Source organism: Gymnoscopelus microlampas (genome assembly GCF_963454915.1).
Source record: "Gymnoscopelus microlampas genome assembly, chromosome: 16".
Classification (NCBI taxonomy): domain Eukaryota; kingdom Metazoa; phylum Chordata; class Actinopteri; order Myctophiformes; family Myctophidae; genus Gymnoscopelus; species Gymnoscopelus microlampas.
Genome location: NC_139953.1, coordinates 32,646,440 through 32,667,043, shown reverse-complemented (window position 1 = coordinate 32,667,043; position 20,604 = coordinate 32,646,440). Strand labels below are relative to the sequence as shown.

Genomic DNA, 20,604 nt, shown 5'->3' with positions numbered 1-20,604 from the left:
CTACATTAGCTGCTAATTTAATAAATGCTCATATTTATCTGTAGCCTGCCTAATATTTCTCTAAACTGCCCTAAACAGACAACTCAAAGAACAGTTTTATTGGCTGAGCCTGTCCCCATATTACTTAACTTCCTCTCAAGTCTTACACCAGTTGCATCAACATCCCCGATTGTTCCATCGCGTGCCTCAGTTCCTGTATTGGTCTTAATGGAGGCATGCAGGAAAGAACATGTAGTAGCCTATAACTCTTGGATTTAAAACAATTAACAGTAAAGCAGCGCTGATCATTGCTGGCTGTATACAGGCTACTCGATCGCCTATATGGGACGATGCGATGCCCCGTGGATGTCTCCATAATGTTTGATATCAGTAGACCTACGCTGTGTTCTGATTGTAGGATAAAATAATGCGTTGGTTTCCAGTCCTGTATGTGCTCGCTGTCGTGGCCACAGCTATCTGTACAGGTAATGTAATCAGTGGTGGGAAAAGTATTCACATTTTTTACTTAAGTAAAGTTCACCATCACTTCTCCTCTAAGGTAAATGATAGGATTGCTATACACCAGTGGTGGAAAAAGTACTCACATGTATTACTTAAGTAAAAAGTATCAATACTACAATGTAGAAATACTCTGTACAAGTAAAAGTCTGGAATAAAAAAAATACCTGAGTAAAGTACAAAAGTATTGGTATCAAAATGTTCTAAATGTACCAAAAGCAGAAAGTAGTTATTATGCAGAATGTCCCATTTCACAAGTTTTCAAATGTATGAAATGTATAAAAAATCTTTTGAAAATAGCAGATTTACAAGCTCACTATGCCTCACATTGCAACGCTTTGTGAGTTTGTAGATCTGCTATTTTCAAATTGGCGAAGTATATAGGGCTTTGTAATAATGTTTTGTAAACAATATTTGCCTCTGAGACGTAGTGGAGTAGAAGTAAAAGTACTGAAAATTGGAAAAACTAAAAGTAAAAATACCTCAAACTTTTACTTACAGTAAGTACAGTACTTCATATGTACAGTACAGGAAATCATATGGGCAAACATATTTCCATTGTGGCTAAATAGAAACTTGGATACTATTTTGATATCAGTTTCAGTATCATCCCATGTTGGTTTCACTGTGAGTGTAGCCATTTGAAGTCTATTTGGATTAAAGCTTTAGTAGCCTACTAAAGATTTAACTTATACCTAAAGACTTCTCTAGTGGCTTTGGCTACTAAATTAGTAGCCAATATAATTCTTATCAAATTGGGTCATCTTTAATAGCTAGGCTACAATTAAGAGCATTTTAATGCATCTAGATGTAGCCTGTTTTTATGTATTTATTATTATAATTAGTGTAATAATAATAATAATAATAATAATAATAATAATAATAATAATAATAATAATAATAATAATAATTATTATTATTATTATTATTATTATTATTACATTTATTATTTTCAATACTATTGTTTCTATTAGGTCAACCAGAAGAGTCATGCACTGTACAACCCAGACATGAATATGTTGAGCTGGGTTCTAATATCACAGTAACATGCCAGAGCTCCTGCAGACCTGGCAGAAGCTACTGGACAATTAACAGCAAAAAAGAAGAAGTCAACCTCTCAGCGACCATCGACTCTTCATATGCGGTGCTCTTTCTTAAGAAGTTCACCCACCACAGTGCTATAATACAATGTCATAATTCTGTCACTAAGCGGGTGCTAGGAGGAATGACCATACGATCATACAGTAAGACAACTATTTGGGCCCTGTTTTATAACTATTTGGGCCCTGTTTTATTCATATGGCAACAGAAGTGTGCGGCTAAGATTGATAATGATCTATGTCCCATTTTTCATTAACATTAGCTAAACCCAACAACGTGTCATGCATCTTACAATACAGCCCCAACGCATTGAGTCTGCCAGACCTGTTCACGTGTAACTGGGAACACAAAATGAATTCTTCGTTGGAAATAGCCTATTCAATGCATATAAAAGGGTGAGCTTTATTTTTTTGTTTGTTTTTATATCATTTTTGCAGCATTTAATGGTGGACTGTGGACAAGCTTTCTATTCTGAATTAAAACTATGTTTCCCCATTAGTGCCTCATCGCAAGTGCCGAAAGTTGTTGGAAGCTGCAGCAAAACGTCCTGCTCGCTCCCAGAAACACCTGACCATAATGAGAATAGCTCTGTCATTGTGAGAGCTAAAACCAAGGCTTGGGAGATTGACTCAGCACCTTATGAATTTAATCCCTATCATATATGTAAGTTATGTCACCTCTGTAGATCAAATATCCAGCTTTATTTTCTGTTTTTGATTCACGCTTTGTATCTTGCATCTGTGATCATGTGCATCTTCACATTTCTTCAGGGCAACTGCGTCCTCCAACGATACATGTAAAGGCACTTTCCAACCATCTGCTGGTAGAATGGGACCAACCACTCCATGATCAGCAGATCATTTGTCAAGTCAAATATGGCGAGGTATGTCTCTCACGGCACCTCTTTACTGTTCAGTAGGGCTGCCCGTAACTATAATTAATTTTCTAACGGATTATTCTATCAATTTTGTTTTCAATTAATCAAATTATCTTGAAATAAAAAAACAAAATAAATGTGTTGTATTTTTCAGTATATCGACGAATCGATATGTCACATTGATTAGTCTGATTAACCACTTAACCACATGAACCCTAGCGTCCCTATTCTGCGGTGAACATTTGGTGTAAAAAGACAATCTACATGTTCACAATGCGTCATGCTGCATTGTGAGCTATTTTCACCGAATATATTATTGGAAAAACGATTGACAAGCTCTACAAGCTCACAGCGCTTAATGTTGTGAGCTTGTAGATCTGCTATGTTCGCTATTTCAGCCAACTTCAGTTTTCCTTCCAAAATCGATATATTATTTTAAATAATCAATTAAATCGATTAGTTTGATTAAGTGTTACATCCCATTCCCTACTGTTCTGCACAGATGTTCTACCCCCATGGAACATTTATTCACAAACTGACATATGAACAAGTTTTGTTGGTTAATGTCAGCTCCATTATGAGTCATACATAATGGAGCCTAATTAATTGTTCTGTTTCTCATTCTACTTTAAGCCTCTTGGTGGAGAAAACTCCAAGGTAAGACATTTAGCACATTTCCCTGACATCAAAGATATAAATGCAGTTGTCCTGAAAGATTTCAAGCCAATTGAGCCAGCCACTGTTTGACATTATTATAAGCCTGGATGGCGGTATAGAGTCAGCCCTTAGTGGTGAGTGACTGAACCATTTGTTGGCTCACTGATGCCCCCCATTTCACCACTTAGCGTGTCCTCAATCATTCTTTGAAACCTGGGGACGTGAGCGTGAGTGTGACCACAGAGGAAGTGGAATCCTGCACCAACTACACAGTGTCGGCACGATGTGCGTTAGCTGAGGCCCCCTGGAGCACCTGGAGCCAGGAGAGGACCGTTCTGTCTGAGTTGAATGGTAAGGACACTGTGCTGTACCACAGTGCTGCTCATCAGTGCTGGCATGTGATGTACTATGTGGTGTGGGTTGCCAATGTGTGTGTGTGTGTGTGTGTGTGTGTGTGTGTGTGTGTGTGTGTGTGTGTGTGTGTGTGTGTGTGTGTGTGTGTGTGTGTGTGTGTGTGTGTGGAGGGGGGGGGGGGGGGGTTGAACAACACTGTGAAGGACAACAAAACGGTCAAATGCCCTTGCCTGTGAAGGGAATTATGTTTGTATAGCACATGTTGAGGACAGATGATGCAGCAGTTGAATCAAAAACCTGCAGAGAAAACAGAGTCAATCGATCAATCAACTTAATTTGTGCAGACTAAGGGGTCCATTAAAACATCAGCTATTACAACACAGAGACAGTCATAGCAGTGTTTCCAAAAAGTAGACCGATATCTTCTAACACTGAGGCAAGGGTTAGACAGCAGCATAATTATAGACACATACATTTGTACAGTACATACATTTTCTCAAAAGGGCATGAAAAGTGTTGACTCCCACATTGCAGAACAACTCACTTGCACTGCACCACCTTGGTTTTAACAATAGTATACACATGCAATCATTATAAGCAACCTGAAGCTTATCAATCTGGGAACCCATCGCCAAATGAAAAGGAAAAACAGCGCCCTCTGCTATTTCTCACTTGGCTCTGGGAGGAAGTCGACGTAGCACACGTGCGCAAGGAAACCGGGGTTTTGGTCTGCCTTCAGCCTTTCACTTCCGGTGGTGCGACTATGTTTTCATTCCCACTAACAATATTTCTACACGGAACACTAACACCACTTCTCCCAGAGAACATGGATCATTTTGGTTGTAAGCCCACTTTTTCTTTCCGTGGTTTTGTCTGCTCCGAGGACGCTATTGTTAAATGAGTTTCGGTTTGTTTCTAGTGGGGAAGGATCGGCAGACACGTAAATCCCGCCCACTACATTTGATTGGGTAAAGCGCGGCCTGCTTCCTGATCTGAAGGCACGCTCACTTGTAGGCCAGTGCGTACGTGATATGACGAACCCCCCCGACAGATTCAAACGCAGAGCAGAATCTGTTCTTGAGAGATTAGAAGCTTATAAATGCTTGCCTTCCTGAACTTAACGCACAGGAGGGCGGTATAGCCTACAGGGCAGAGTACAGTATGCTCTGAAGAGGTTTATGTTCACATCAATTGAACATGACTAAAATGTTCTCCTGTTGTTAGCTTGAGCATATAATATACGGCGCTGCCTATACAGATCATCATCATCAGTCAGTTGGTCTGTTATAAAATTCCCCAGATACTTAGCTTTGCTACATACAGACAACACTTGAACTGACAGATAAAAAGATGGAAAGGAGAGATCCTTATCCCCTCTTGTCCTCCAAATCATAACAACACTCTTTTTGACATTATATTTCACATCAAATGCTACTCCATACTCAGAACATATATTATATGTAGCAGCTGTTGAAACCCAGAACTGGTAGGAGAAAGTATAGCCAAATGGTCCGCATACATAAGATGGTTCACTAAGGTGTTACCAATCATACAACCTGTCAAACCACTTCCCCATCTAACCTGCATGCTCTGGTTAGCATACCAGTATGCCAAGATTCTTATTCTTAGATTCTTCTTAATCTGTGCTATCTTTAATATTCTCATGAAAGTCATGTCTGATGTCACAACTCCTGAAGCACTTTAGCAGGAATTTGAGTTGCAACATGGACTTCTTTGCCTTCAAGGCAAGATACACAAGTAAAAGGACGGACAGGCAAAACATGTACTCTGTTGAATGACTCTCTCATTGGATAAAAACAGGAGTTGACTAAGACACATACGTACCGTGTGTTTTATTTCAGTTTTATTGCTTTAGAGTAGTTAATCTTTCTCATTCTTGGCCTTAGGGTAGGCACGATGACCTCATCATAATTTACTGAATATATGCTAATACTTCACAGAGAGCAAGTACAAGTTCAACCTGTGGCGGAAAGTAGGTGAACCAAAAATCAGTAGAGTGAGAAGAGTTTGGGTCATGTGGAGGGTAAGGAGCCTTAATGTATTCTTGAAACATTTTCAATTTAAAAGGTGAATTATTCACATGGCTGTTGCTTCTTGCAATTTTTTTGTGATCATAAATGTTTCAAATTTGTTTTACAGGCGATTCCAACAACATGCAAAGGCCAATTTGAATACCACATTCAAGGAGTTCCTGACAAGATGAACCTAAATGTCATAAAACCTTATACGGTTGATAATGTTCATGGCTCTGTGACTAGTGCTGTTGATATGAAAGAAGATGCACACAGAATCAAACTGATGGTCTTGCATAATGCCAACCTACTTTGGACTGAATCCATTTATGTCCCAGCCTTTGGAGCAAGTGAGAAACAGTTTTTGAAGTTGACACTCAGCATTTGTGCAATGTATTGTTTGCCATGACACATGATAGCAATTAGTGGTGTGTGTGTGTGTGTGTGTGTGTGTGTGTGTGTGTGTGTGTGTGTGTGTGTGTGTGTGTGTGTGTGTGTGTGCGCGCGTGCGTGCGTGCGTGCGTGCGTGCGTGCGTGCGTGCGTGCGTGGGGTCAGGTCTTCCTCAGGTCAGCTATCTCCAGACCACAGCCTGTGACGGTAATATTCTGGTCAGCTGGGAGGCCCCTGTACGTCCCGTCAATGGCTACATGATTCACTGGACCCATAATGGTTCCAAATACTTCTGGGCGGAGAGCAAGGATACCAACATCACATTATATGGTTTGTTGGAAAACATAAATATAACGATGGGTGGATGGATGGATAGATAGATAGGTGGAGTCATCCACAGCCTTGTGTGAGCCACGTTGACTCAACTATTAAACCCTCTGATCAGTTTGTATCATCTTTTCCATTGTCTTAATGGCTGTGGTAATAAACAGCAGTTAATGGACATGTTGATGAAAACAACTCTGTGAAAGGAAATGTCACAATTGAATGAGGTCTGATGTGATTGTGATATAACTACTGCATCCTTTCTAGGTCAGTTCAGTTATACTGTAGAATGTGTAGATCAACGACTGAAACATGATAAGACAAAAGCAACATGTTTTCTATGGAGAAAAACAACAACCACAATGTTTTGTTGAAAATAGTGAAAACTGTCGACCCCTAGTGTTGGTGTGGGGAGAGTGTAGACAACTACGTCTCCTCCGATACCAACACCTTACAGTGAGGAGTTTCACCAGGAGGGCATAACGCAATGCGGAGGAGGAACACGCTATCCCTCCCATTTACACTTCCTGGCAGGCACCCTTCCCTGTCATTTGTGAGGAAAGGTGCCTGCATCCAATTGTGTTTGTTGGAGCGCCAAGCCGGAGGCACTGTGGAGAAATCTACTCTGTTTCCACTGTGATGGGCAGGAACTTTACCCCTGCGCCACTCCGGTACCCCCTGTATACCTTGAGTAGTCACTTAGAACTCATGTCCACATAACACTTGATTTGTGCTTATTGTTTTTTGTCTTACAGACCTTGAGGATTTTACACAGTACAACATAACAGTGACTCCGCTCTTCGATAACGAGACAGGACTTGGTGCTTCAGGGCTTCAGATTTGCTCCAGGGAAGGAGGTACAGTATGAAGAATGTGATCACACACGCACACGCACATGCACACGCACACGCACGCGCACGCGCGCACACGCACGCACACGCACACGCACGCGCACGCACGCACGCACGCACGCACGCACGCACGCACGCACGCACGCACGCACACACACACACACACACACACACACACACACACACACACACACACACACAGATATACTGTATGCGGGGCATAGAAAAAATAAATCAATGAAAACCTGAAAAAAAGTAAGCAAAACATTTGGAATTTGATTCAGGTGCCTGGTGTCTTACAGCAAAACAGAACAGCATTTAATTTAGAAATGATGTGGAAGACGATAGACGAAATGATCCCCCAAATTGATTATTAAAACTTCTTTGATTACTTTTGTATGATTTTGTAGTTAGATCATTTGCTATTGTGAGTGCTAGGCGTGTGTATAAGTGTAAATATAATATTCACCACCCGTTTAATATTCACCCCTTTATGAACTTAGCTCCAGAGGCTGTGTCCATCTTCAACAACATTGAACCAAAGGACATAAGTGCCCGCGTCAAGTGGAGCATCGAGTCTCAGAAACAATGCAGCGGCGTGGTTGTCAATTACATAGTATACTACAAGGCAGAGAACGACACAGAGCTCAGTGAGTAGTCCCGATAAATGCTTTGAAGTATCATAACAACTGCCTCTAGAATGAGTTGAAGATATCGCCTTCTTCACATTGTATTGAAGTCATTGTGGGATGCCTTTCTTCTCAGATGTAACTGTCAATGCCACCAAGCGAGAGGTCTTATTGCAAGAGCTGAAACCTGAAACGAGGTACAGGGTCCACGTCACGGCTGTGTCTCTCACCGGGAATACCAGCAGCAGTCACAGGCACTTTAAAACACATTGGGTTGGTGAGTCATCCCTTCAGTTACTACAAATAATACCTCAAACTGATTTGGGGGAAAAGGCAGAAGAGACAATATTCAAGTTAATTTAACCCATTAAGACCTGAGGCCGATTCAACAAATGCCCTCTAAATCAGTAGTTCTCATACTTTTAAGATTTTCCAACAATGTACAAGCTCGCTTGTGAGCTTGTATATCTGCTATTTTTGAATAGCCAACGCAAAAGTCTAAAATGAAACAGATGCCATCCCGATTTTAATGTGGTATATAATCTGGTTTTGAAGAGATAAAACAGATAGAACTCGTAGGATGGGGTTGTTTATATTCACATATTGGCCTCTCCAAAGCTTGGAAATACATTGATAGTTGAATGGCAATTGCATGGCAATTGCCATTCAACATTCAATTGCTCATTCAACAGCAACAGAACATCAGAGCACAATCATTTTACTCTTATGTACACGAGGCATAACCATAAAGAACCTTTAACCACCACGTGCATTTCGTAGAGATCTTCTGGACGATGACATCCATTGGACTAATGCATGTTTCAATTAACTTCACTGTCATCTGCTTCCCTCTGTTAGATCCTTACCTCATCGTGTCCATGATCGTGTCCATCTCCATCGTTGTGGTCATTGTTGTCTTCCTTGCAGTATGCTGTATTGTCCAGTAGGTTACAATGAATTTGCGAACTGCGCTATCGGTGGCCTCTGGCTATTAACCACTTCTAGCGTCCCTATTTTGGGCATGTTGTTATAGGTGAAGATTTTCTAAAATATTCAACCATTTTCATATATTATATCACATATCACAACACAATGTGAGCTTGTAGGTTGGCTATTTTTGCTATTCATCGTACGACGATGCATAGAGGGCCTAAGTCGCGACCAGTGCTTATCAGTTAAGAGGACATTGGATGAAGAGCTTTGCTGTATATCAAGTCTGTCAAACCTAATAACAGCAATCACTCTGTGAAAGAGCACTTATTCTGTGGTCCAAGTTTGACCACACTACTATGAAACCAAAGCTAAACTGCTTCGTGCTATTTATGTTCTCTTTGGTAGGTGGAAGAAATGCAAACGGAAGAAGGTGCCTGACCCTCGTCTCAGTTCTATAGTCTCGTGGGCTTCCCAGAATCACCAGAAGGTAAAACAAAAAGATTTTTCTCTCACATTCACTTGGCTGAACAAACTAGCTTCTGGATGCTGGAGGAGTAAAATATATTAAGAAGTTTTATTGGAAAATAGTGTATTCAAGTACTGATAGTAGTGATAGCCAAGAACACATTTCTCATACTTTTCACCAATTTTGGTGACATTAGAGCCAATAAACTTTTGAATAATCACATTATACAATTCTGCATTTAACGTGGAAGATATTTCACCGAAAGACCGCTTTTCTTTTGGACAACTCTTTTTTTAAACAAACAGATTATTGGTTACCACCTGTCTGAAGTTGAAGCTGTCTGTGTGTATGTGCGTGTTTCCACAGATCGTGTCTGTATTCAGCAATCCATCCGAAGGCCTGACCATGTGTGATAGCATTTATCCTTGTGAGCAAGAGCAAGACGCCGCCACAATTTACACCACCTTGCTGCACACGGGCAACTGGGACATTACAAGCTCCGGGCCAGCCAATGACCAGGCAGAGCAGTCAACATCTGACCTCAGTGGCAGCAAGGCTGGTGAGCGAGATGACAGTCTGCCAGTAGAGAAGACTTTACTTCAACTCTGCCCAGCCAAGCTCCCTGCTGCAGGCTCACAGGTGGAGAAGCCAGGTAATCCTTCTGTAGTGCCAACAACAGTACTTCTGCCTTCAGAGATCAGCCTTCCAAACCCATACCAAAGCCAAATGGTTGAGGAGCCTCCTGTCTGGAGCACTACTGATGCATGCAAGCTTCTGCAGGCAATGGAACAGCAAGGAAAGACGCTGAGTGTTTATGTCACTATGAACATGTTTGAGCAGGGACAGGCCAGGTAAAAAATAAGAATGGGGACTATGGGAGCTGTTGAACATCCCTGGAGTTATTAAAGTCTGCTTGTGTTTAGCATCAGTGATTGAACATTAGCAGGGTTTGTGTAGCATTAATCTGAAAGCTACCTCTGTATTGTGTACAATCTAAAGTAATTTCTCTCTTTTTAAAGCCATTCAATAGAGAGAACTGACCACTAAGAATATCAGCTGTATGTATTTTGGGTCCACATCAAATGAACATTTACTGTATTTATATTTATCTGATGCTCTTTTTTCTGAGTGACTTTCAAGTGCACTCAGAGAACAAGCTTTAATTTCTAGTTCACAATCACTAAACGAAACAAACAATGAACTGCTCATGGTTCATAATAACCATGGTGCTCAGGCAATGTCCCTGTGATTCTAGGAAGACCATGTAATATGAAAATATCAGAATGAGCTAAAAAGATGTAAAAGTATATATACATCACCATAAGCCCCCTTCCTCCATGTTCGCATCTGATTATGCTTATTGCTACAGTATGGATACCATATCCAACAAAGATACATATTGTCTCTGTCAGGTGGAAACCTTGTACTGTATGTCCAAAACAGTTACTTTTCAGGAAATGTAAAAACTAAACCTGTGTTCCAAAGGATTATTAGTCACAAGCACTTGTTAATAGTTTTCATTATATAAATAAATATTTATGAAACCCACAGACAGAATGAACCACTTTCAACCTGGGGTCCGTATTTTGGGCATGTAATTCTCGGCAGAAAAAAAGAAGAAAAAGTCAAAAATAGTGATAATAGCAGATCTACAAGATGTCAACACATCACATCACAACTACGAACTTGTAGATCAGCTATTTTCACTACTTTTGTAAGACACTGTACTATGACGAAGTATAACATAGGGCTTAAGTGGTTAACATTTGGCATAAAGTTGTCTGTTTCATAACTGTTGTATCTCTTTGGAGACTATGAAAAGGAAGTTCGAGCCCAGCCGATGATGTCCGGTTCCGGTTCCAATAAAAAGGATACGGCTTGTAATCTGTGCCTGGCTGACACAGTTTCCACTACATAGTAAAATCCTGAGGTTTAATTGAACTCTGATCTAATGTAACACTGTCAGGAGTCAAATTAATTCTCAGGACTTGCTGTGTAGGCACCTATTTTGTACCTTGCACAAATTAGATGCTTGATGATGATGGTTGATGGATGAGGTTTTGGATAAAAGTATATTGGATTCTAGATGTTGTTGTCTGGGTCTCTGAGAACAAACAAACATATTAACCACTTAAGCCCTATATACAGTACTTCGCCGAACGATGAATAGCGGAAATAACCAATATATAAGCTCAACGACGTATAATACGACGTATAACTAATATGTACTACTATGTACTTATTGCATACTTACAGCATTACTGTGGAAATTAATCCTTTGAGCAATACCTAAAACATGTCAGAGAAAAATGTTAAAAGTGAAACAATGTGTCTTCAATAATTTATGTGTACTTATATGCAATGTTTATATGGGTGGCTTATTTTCATGAATAAACAGTTCTTGGAGATAACTTGTATAATTTCATTGAGACCCTTGAACTACTACGGTAGAGTTTGTAAGAAATAATTTTAGGATCTCTCTCTCTCTCTCATATATATATAAAATTGTGCATATATATATATATATATACATGTATATATGTATAGATATAATAAAAGAGAAGGGAAAATATGAATTTATTTGAACTATATTTATATTTGCTTCACCCGCTAGATGGCAGTGACGAATCGGGGAAGGCTCCATTGTGCTGAACGTTTGTCAACAGTCAAGAAGAAGACAAGTTAGCAAAGCAAGCAAGCAAGCGCAAGCAAGTAGCCTAGCTAGCAGTGCTCATGAATGAACTACCAGTTAACCGTTGGCTAAGCTTAGGCACCGTTAACAACACAACTTCTGGACACACAGAGAGAGACAGAGAGAGAGAGAGAGCGGAAAAAAAACTATTTTTAATAGAGTAACCAATACCATTTCTACGACACGCATGAAAAAGCTCGCAAAACATTTTTTTTTTTATTAAATTAAATTTGGCGGCCAGGTAAAAAGTAAGTTCATTGAGGGTCTGTACAACCAGGGCCCCGAAGCGTCGCATTATAACGACACCACACTGTGTGGGTCTGATGTGTCCACAATTCTTCTTTCTGGTGACATTCTGAGGGACCCCTTCTTTCTTCCATAACAATGTCACACACCGGACCCCCACCTCGGTGGAGGAATTGTCCCCGACGGGGCCAGCCTGTGGCAGGTAAGAAGAAGAAGGAGTGGAGGAGGAACCTAAACATTAGCTTGGCTGCTGGAAATGCTAACATGTTTGTTGTGTGTCTGTTGGAGAGACTCTGGGACTGAATCATTTACTTTAAAACGTCGTCACACGGCGCGCGCGTCGTGTCGAAAATAGCAGATCCACAAGCTCACAACGCGTCGCGGACGCGACGCGTTGTGAGCTTGTGGATCTGCTATTTTCGTTAGAAGGCTGATGTTGGACCGTTAGCTTGCTGCGCCAACGGCCAGCCGTTTTAAACGTCCTCGTAATTAACCTGCGTTTGTTTGAGTTACCAGTGTGTTGTTGTTGAATTATTTGGAAGTGTAATTAAAGCAGAAAGAGGGTTATTTTATTAATTTAAGAGAAGGTCTTTGTTTATTGGGAGCTTTCTTTACCCCCCCTGCTCACACTTCTTTAGCTTGTTGGTGTTAGCAGCATCTGAGTTAGCCCTGTAGGATCACGTGTCAAAACAAACCCAGTTTAAAGGCTGTCAACATGCCCCAGGATGTGTGTTTTTATGGGAAAACAAGCAGCATAACGCCAAACTAACGTTACTAACTATATTAGATTGGCTTATTTAAACCAGGGGACGTTAATATGTTAAGGTAAAAACAACAACAATGACGAGAGGTTGATGGTTTTAGGGATCACCTCAATGATAATCCGGCTAGATTCATAGTTGTAGACTCTCATCCCAGTTTGTAATGGTTCGTTCGTGGTGTGAAGGTGTAGCTTTTGACCTTAACGTTACTACCTGGATATATTTGATGAACATATTTTAAAGTCTTGTCTTTAAAATGTCATTAAATGTTTAGATGAATTGAATGCACAGGACCCCAATGGAAACAAGGCATAGTGCTTTCTTGGGTTTATCCTTTCGTATGGAACTGTACCTCTGTGCTTTTTTTTTTGGCAAACTGTTAATAAAGTAAACCATCAATCAAAAAAATTGGGGGTCATGCTGATCAAAATACAGGTCGAGGATATGCAATTACAACGAGCTAATTTACTGAGCAGTTCGCACCATGTCATGAGTCGCACAGTGTTCATTCTTAACTGGAATGTAAATGACTGACATCCACAGCCTCGATTTGAAATCATTTCTGGCGCTACTAAGGTTCAGTCTGCACTCTGCACAATGTTTTGTCTTGGGTCACTCCCTCTCTCAAGCTCCATTGGTTAAAGCCAACCCATGTGACTGGGTTGGTTGGTTGATGATGATGATGATGAACTTTGACACAGAGTTTAAAGGCAGTGAAAGGAGGAGCTGAGACTTTGTGAACTTGTATTATAATTATAGCTCTCATGTTACGCAAATTGTGGCTTTATGGGGGGTTCATTTCTAATGTGACTTTTTTTATTGGCAGAACACATCACTAGCATGAGCCACATTTCAGGAAACGGAGTAGATGTTGTAAGGAACATAAGACATAACTGTAAATAACAGTGTAATGATGTCTAAATAGACACCCGTAAAACGAAATTTGGAATTTGTTTACTTTGTCATGTTACCAGAGGCATAGTGATATTTACATCTGAGAAAGAATGGATTTTGAAAATGTCAAGAGATTGGTCTAAAATTGCTCTTCCCCCTGTGTGCGTGGTCACAATTCTTTTTACGTAGCCTTTGTTTGGTTCATTGATATCTGACTGCTATTTAAGTAACTATACATCTGATGTACTGCTGGATTTGCCCCAGGTTTAAATATTGCAAGTCCACTCCCACTGCAATACTTCAACAAAATGCAACTGAAAATATTCTTAAAGAAATGTTTTGTTATATTAAATAGCCATTCAAACATGGTGGAGAATTAAAGGGGAAACTGGCAGATATTCTAACATCAATGTATATTGTGAGATTTTACAGCTTATACTGTAAAATATTGCCATCAGCCTATGTAAAATGAAACATTTGTGATGTATTTTATGTGCACTGGCAGTGGTTTTCCAGCATAAGCTCTCAACACAACGCATTGGGAAATGTTCGATCAGATTTTCACATGTCCTCACAACATGAATGAATGAATAGTTTTATTTAGTTCTTAAGCCATATACAGAGTTAGTCACAACAAACGGCACATAAAAGCCATTTCTGTTGTGCTTTGTAGGCTAATAAAACTGTTTTTGAGCTAAGTATTATATTTAACCTGTTAAAACAGGGAAAGCATCTGTGTCATTTTAGCATTGGCTATTCAAAAATAGCAGATATACAAGCTCACAGTACATCTGGTATTTTTGAACATTTTTTAAAAATCTTGAAAGTGTTTGAAAAATGTTGAATATTTTTGAATTACGAAAAAGTCTGAGGACTACTGATTTAGAAGGCAGTTGTAGAATCGGCCTCAGGTCTTAATGGGTTAATAAAGAGTTTATTAGTCGGTTCATAATAATCAACTTACAATGATATAAGTTTCTCATTTCACTTATTTGTCAAAGTTAAGCACTTACATCAAGTTCAAATGCTTAATTGATGCTCCGTCATGATGGGGTCACAATGTTTTGCATTGTAGATCCGCTGTTTATGGCGCTCAACATAGTACGAAAGTATAAACCGGGTTAAAGCGGTTTCGTTCCAAGGCTAATCTAGGGGTTTATGGAATGTCATCAGTGATGAGATGTGGAGTTGTCTCTGTAGCTAGACAATTAGATGGATATCTAAAATCTGGACTAAGGCAAAAAAAAAAGCCAGATGCCTACCTGAGTTTTTCTCTGGCAAAACCCAGAGATGATAACTCAGGAATTCAGACCCTCCATCGCTGTAATTGATGATATAAGACAGTGGGTTTGACCACTTTGTAACAGCCAGTTAAGTTAAATGCAATGCCAGATGGTGCCATTGTAATGTGCTGGGAACAGGAGTAGACTAGCTGTGTAGATCAAACAGGTCAGCCAGGTAATTGACAGACCACAGATATTGGGTCAAATTCAACACAGCTAATTTATTTAGCAGAAAATATTGTAAACATCGACCATATCAAGCCAGGTCTTATCAAGCAGGGATAATAGAATGCCTTCACTCTGTGCGGAAGTATTGCTGCACCATCTGACATTGCATTTACCAACTGTAAACTATGTAGCTCTTTATTTCCCGCACCAGGTATTCTGTTTTGGCCAATAAAAAAAAAGAAGTTAACCTATAGCTCACCTTGCAAGGACAGAGACGCCCTTGGGAGAGCAACCTGGTCTTGGAGGGTCCCTCATATAACCACTGTCCCACTGTGTGTTCATCCACTCCTTTCTAGGTAAATTCCTGCCGATGAAAACAATGTTGGGTCCAAAATATGATGACAAAGTTCCAGAAGAGAACAGGTTCCATCCAAGCATGTTATCAAATTATTTAAAAAGTCTTAAGGTAAGCAATTTTAATGATGTAAAAATATTTGATGTGTAATTCTGCTATTGTGAAACAAAAAAAAATCCTTGTTACACTTACCTTTTTTTGTCATTTGGTGTCTCTCTCTTATAGGTAAAAATGGGCTTGCTCATTGACTTAACAAACACGACTCGCTTTTATGACCGCAGCGACATCGAAAAGGAAGGCATAAAATATATGAAGCTTCAATGTAAAGGGTATGAATGAGTTCACTCTCATGTGACTCAAATGATTGCTACAATTCAATATTTGTCTTGTCTGAAATAGAGGTGTTTTGTCAACAATATATGATTTGTGTAATTAAAATGCCATTTAATTTTCTTTAGGCATGGGGAGAGTCCTTCAGCAGAGACAACCGAGCAGTTCATCAGGTTGTGTGACCACTTCATGGAGAAAAATCCAACCGAATTAATTGGTAAGACAGCCATAGCCAGGCATTTGGAGTGTAGTTGCGAACGCAGCGGAAGGAGGCGCGCCTTAAGCCTACTATGAAACCGTGCTGTCTGTGTGTCTCTGTGTGTGTGCAGTATGTGTGCAGCCGCGCCCCCATGTGACTCACGCTCTCATTGGCTGCCCCCATGTGACTCACGCTCTCATTGCCTGCATGCACTACAGTGTGGCTGAAATTCGCCTGTGCCCCTGGGTGACTAATTACACTCCTCTGAGAAAAATATAGCAGCGACAGTCAAAAATAACACATCTACAAGCATCTACACGAGTTCATCTATTGGGATATCTAAGAATTCCATGTCATTTGTGGCCGGATGGCAAGTTGAAAACACCTTAGTTTGAGAACAGTACCACCCACCTCTCTACAATTGCTCATTCCTTTCTATTCTTCTTATTGTTATTTTCCAGCTGCGTTCGCTTCCCGCGTTTGCACGTCTTACTTGTATAATCAATTAGATTTCCAAATGGCACAAACAAAAGCAAGTCATTGCAGCTAAATTGTACAATTGGTTTTACAAGACTAGAAAGGTTGATAGGACTGTGGATTAAGTGGGGCTGATGGCCTGGAGTGATTAGAGGTAGAATTGATATTGTTACCCTAGGAATGTTTATTGCACTCCCTATCATGTCATTGAGTTTGAGATACACTAGAGGGAGCTAGAAGGTCAGGTTCTCTTTGCTACATAACATTGCCTCAATACTATTCTCCCAAATAGCAGGTTTGTACCTGTGATTTCTTACCCTTTGATTATATTCATTGATGCTGCATCTCAAGGGGCTCCAGTAAAATTTCAAAATGAAAATAAGGGGACGACTAGTGAAGCATGGACGTTTGACATTGTAATTTTAAGTAATTGTATTGAACTTGAAGGCATTCAATGGTGTTAGGGAGGCACCAGTATTGATTGATTAATATTGTGCAGGTACGGGCTATTCTATTATTTATGGATCTACTTCAAAGACCAATGCTTTACGTCAGAAACCAAATTACATTTTTAAATTTTACTTTTTATTTTTGCCAATTTTCCACATAGGATAAGAGGAAAACAGTTACTTGAATTAAACAATGGTCAAATGTTGAGCTATTCTACTATTCTCTAAACTCAAGGGATTGGGTCAATATTACACAGCAAAATTGGTAAATACATTTTTGCTTTCACTAATTGTTTTGTAGACACAAAAAGGACACCTGACATGAGTGAATTCCATGTTCTGCTCTGTTACAGACGAGTGAATGTTTGAAAGATTAAAAAAATAAAATCTCCTCAAACACTGACTATGTAAATGAGAAAATGCCTTGTGTAAATAAGCTAAGGCTGTCTGCCAGAATATTGTTGCCTGAGCAATAACTAATTTACATTGAATGTTGCTTTTATTGTTTTGTTTTTGAGCAGCTTACTCAGCCTTGAGTATACTGGCTTCCAGTCCATACTCTGTGTGAATGCTAATGCCCCAGAAACCTTGAGTCTAATTAGAGGTGCAGTTGAAAGACTGCTGCTTAATAACAGTTTATTACACTGTTGAGATTATCAATTGCATGTTCAACAAATAAAAATAAATTAAATTGTGAATGGTTTTACCGGTCACATAATTGACATTGAAATTGGGAATAATTGAGGAATGGGCCATTGTTTTGATTGATTATGCTGAAAATGAATCCTCCTGATGACTGTGGACAAAAAACGTCAAAAACCCATGTAGCCGATGCTTTTCCTCCAAGGGTTAATGGCTTTATAAAATGATTATACATTTCACTACTCTCATATGAATTTGAATCTAGTTAAAGCTAATTTCTCAAATTGTAAGTTAACCATTTTCCCCCACACTGCATCTTATAATACATTTTAAGATGTGTGTGAAATCTGAACAAATTGTCGATTGTGGCGTTTGGTGACACATAGTGCCTTAGGCCAGCCTTGGGGACACGACTAATCCGCCACGGCCGTTAGAGTTGCGCTTTCATACTCAGGACAGCAGAGAGCTCTCTGATCCACCATTATGGCCCGTTGAAACTGAGCCCAGAGCCACTGTTGCCCGCGGACTATTGCTCTACGTAATGTTGCAAATTAAGTTGTTTACGCCTCACAGCAGAATATATGAATGTAATTTTAGCTTTGCCCTCTCCCCAGCCACCTGAGGTTTGTTATTTGTTGTCTCTCTGCACGAGACCAAATTAGACAGCCATGTTCATAAATCTGATCACCTCCATCTCTCGACTATTTGGCTCCATCTTCATTAGTGTCTCTTATCCTCCCTCTGCCTGATAGCTGTAGGGGAAGAGTGAGAGTCAAGGGGTGTTTTTTTGACCTGTCAGACATTCTACAAAATACCTGTCTAATGTCTCACTTTGTTTAAAAGAGTGGTGGAGTCAAAACACATTTGTTTTGTGCCCTGCTTTATTTACTATCATACAGTGTCGCACAAAAACATGCGATGCGTTTTGAGCTAGTAGAGCTGCTATAAGAAAAAAAAACGTTTCCCCCCTAAAATCAATATTAATTTAGATGTTTAGACTGTTTTGCACCCGATTGCTACAGTATGTGCTGCTCCTCCTGTCCATACATTCCCCAGAGTTCCATCAGTCGTTAGGTCTCACTGTGTCTACAGGCTGGTGCCAGATCTGTAGATGAACAAGGGCTGCTTGGGAGGCTCCTAACTGACGGTCTGACAGGGGCACGTTTCCTAGTACACCCCACAGACTTCTGCCTCACTGCATCTCATGTTATTGATTTTCTAAAGGGAGTGCAACTGGATAGGTTCATGCAAAATTTACTGGGGCTATATTGAGACAATCGTGCCATCTTTGCAATTTGCATTAATTAACAGGATGCCTTAGACGAGGGCGTCTGCTGAAGTTGAATGTGTTTGCATGCAAAATGGTATTGTGTTTTGACGCGTGACTCCTTGTTCTCTTCCAAGGTGTCCACTGCACGCACGGCTTCAACCGGACAGGCTTTCTGGTGTGTGCATACCTGGTAGAGAAGATGGACTGGAGGTAACTAACGTCACGCCCCTGGATTAGTCTCGTGCTGCGATTGCAGGCTTTTTCCTCTTCCCTCAGGAGGGCGCATTTGTTCCTCAATTTTCCTCAGCCCATGTCAGAACAACACTGATGCACTACAACATGAACCACACTGCTTGGGCTCTCTCTCTCAGCTGCTTACATCATTCCTCTGCCACCCCCCCTCCCCTCCCCCCGAAGGTCGGGTACCGCTTTGCCGTGAAGGCTTTGGCCCATCGGCCCCTGTCGATGCGTTCTATATATGTGTGATGGCTTGATGTGAGATGCTGTCACTACAGATAAAGCCACGCTTCATTCAGGCTCGCTGGTTTAGTGGAGACAGAACCCTGAGCTAGAGACGCCAGGGGTGCTGAATAATTTACAGCAGCGGTGTTCTTAAGGCAGAGGTGGAACAGCAGAGGGAGTCTGGGAAGTACTGCAGCATTGTTGTCTATTCCAGTTCAGGTTTAAAAAACACAGCATGGTAAAAACAGGGCAGGCTGCATGGAGCTGGCCTTATAGTGATGTAAGCAACGCAGCTGCAGCTACTACAATTAATAATGGGTGTGTTAGATTTCGGTGTCAATACTGCCTATGCTTGCACATTGGCGCACCCATAGATCTGTGCACACCTAAATCTAACACGTTATTAATTTTATTCGCTTCAGCTGTGTGGCTTTCTAGCCTCAGTAGCCTGCCATGTATTCAATCTGCTAATTTGGTGACATTTGTACACTCAGGTTTACAAATGGATAAATGAACACAGAGGAATTTACTGTGTAGTATTCAGAGCGCAAACACAGACTCCCAGGCTGTATTTCTCTAATATGAGCTGTCAAAAAAAAGATAAAGCTATCCATAAACAGTGCTGCAGGTACAGGCTGAACTCTTTAGTGTACCAGTGTATATAATTAAACGACGATAACATACAGTCGGCATACCTCTTGGTGCCATTTGGTAAAAAAAAAAGTGATTTCTTTAAACATCCAAGCCCCATTTAAAAAAACGGCGAAAATAGCTGAGCTTATTCTTAGATTGCATGATTCTTCTTTCTTGTCAGCGTCGAGGCGGCTGTAGCTGCCTTCGGCCAGTCCCGTGCCCCAGGGATCTACAAGGGAGACTACCTTAAAGAGCTGTTCCGTCGCTATGGTGATGTGGAGGACGCTCCCCCTGCCCCCGCACTGCCAGAGTGGTGTTTTGACGACGACGACGAGCAGGACGAGGATGACGACGGCAACGTGATTGGCCAGGAGTCTGGCCCCAGCTCCTCTGGGTCGGCACCCGGCAAACGGAGGAAAGAGAGATTAAAGCTGGTGAGAGAGAGCGAGTTCTTCCTCCCACTTAAAGCCTATATACTTCGTTGATCTATACTTGGGCCCCCACCTTTTTTCCCCTCTACACCAAATCTCTTTGTCGAAAATAGCCGATCGACAAGCTCACAACGTTTCGTGAGCTTGTCGATCTGCTATTTTCGCAGACTGTTCGCCTATTTTGGGAATGCCAGGGTT

General features: G+C 40.7%; 2 protein-coding genes across 2 annotated transcripts in view; both read left to right on the top strand.

The window, feature by feature from the left end:
- Nucleotides 1–205: 205 nt before the first annotated feature.
- Nucleotides 206–11,504, top strand: LOC311063362 (interleukin-31 receptor subunit alpha-like). Its single transcript, XM_084082767.1, has 16 exons — nt 206–464; nt 1,473–1,742; nt 1,862–1,994; nt 2,099–2,262; nt 2,370–2,482; nt 3,110–3,133; nt 3,322–3,484; nt 5,449–5,531; nt 5,648–5,870; nt 6,077–6,241; nt 6,991–7,092; nt 7,590–7,736; nt 7,852–7,992; nt 8,574–8,658; nt 9,054–9,135; nt 9,481–11,504. Exons 1-16 carry the CDS (start codon nt 407–409, stop codon nt 9,967–9,969), a joined length of 2,442 nt encoding a protein of 813 aa, XP_083938893.1. The 5' UTR covers nt 206–406; the 3' UTR covers nt 9,970–11,504.
- A 304-nt stretch (nt 11,505–11,808) lies between these two features.
- Nucleotides 11,809–20,604, top strand: part of rngtt (RNA guanylyltransferase and 5'-phosphatase) — a 94,298-nt gene continuing 85,502 nt past the window's right edge. The window contains exons 1-6 of the mRNA XM_084082697.1: nt 11,809–12,254; nt 15,515–15,624; nt 15,739–15,842; nt 15,972–16,060; nt 19,015–19,090; nt 20,157–20,409. Coding sequence (XP_083938823.1) covers nt 12,191–12,254; nt 15,515–15,624; nt 15,739–15,842; nt 15,972–16,060; nt 19,015–19,090; nt 20,157–20,409 — 696 coding nt within the window. The 5' untranslated portion in view covers nt 11,809–12,190. The remainder of the gene's footprint in view (nt 12,255–15,514; nt 15,625–15,738; nt 15,843–15,971; nt 16,061–19,014; nt 19,091–20,156; nt 20,410–20,604) is intronic.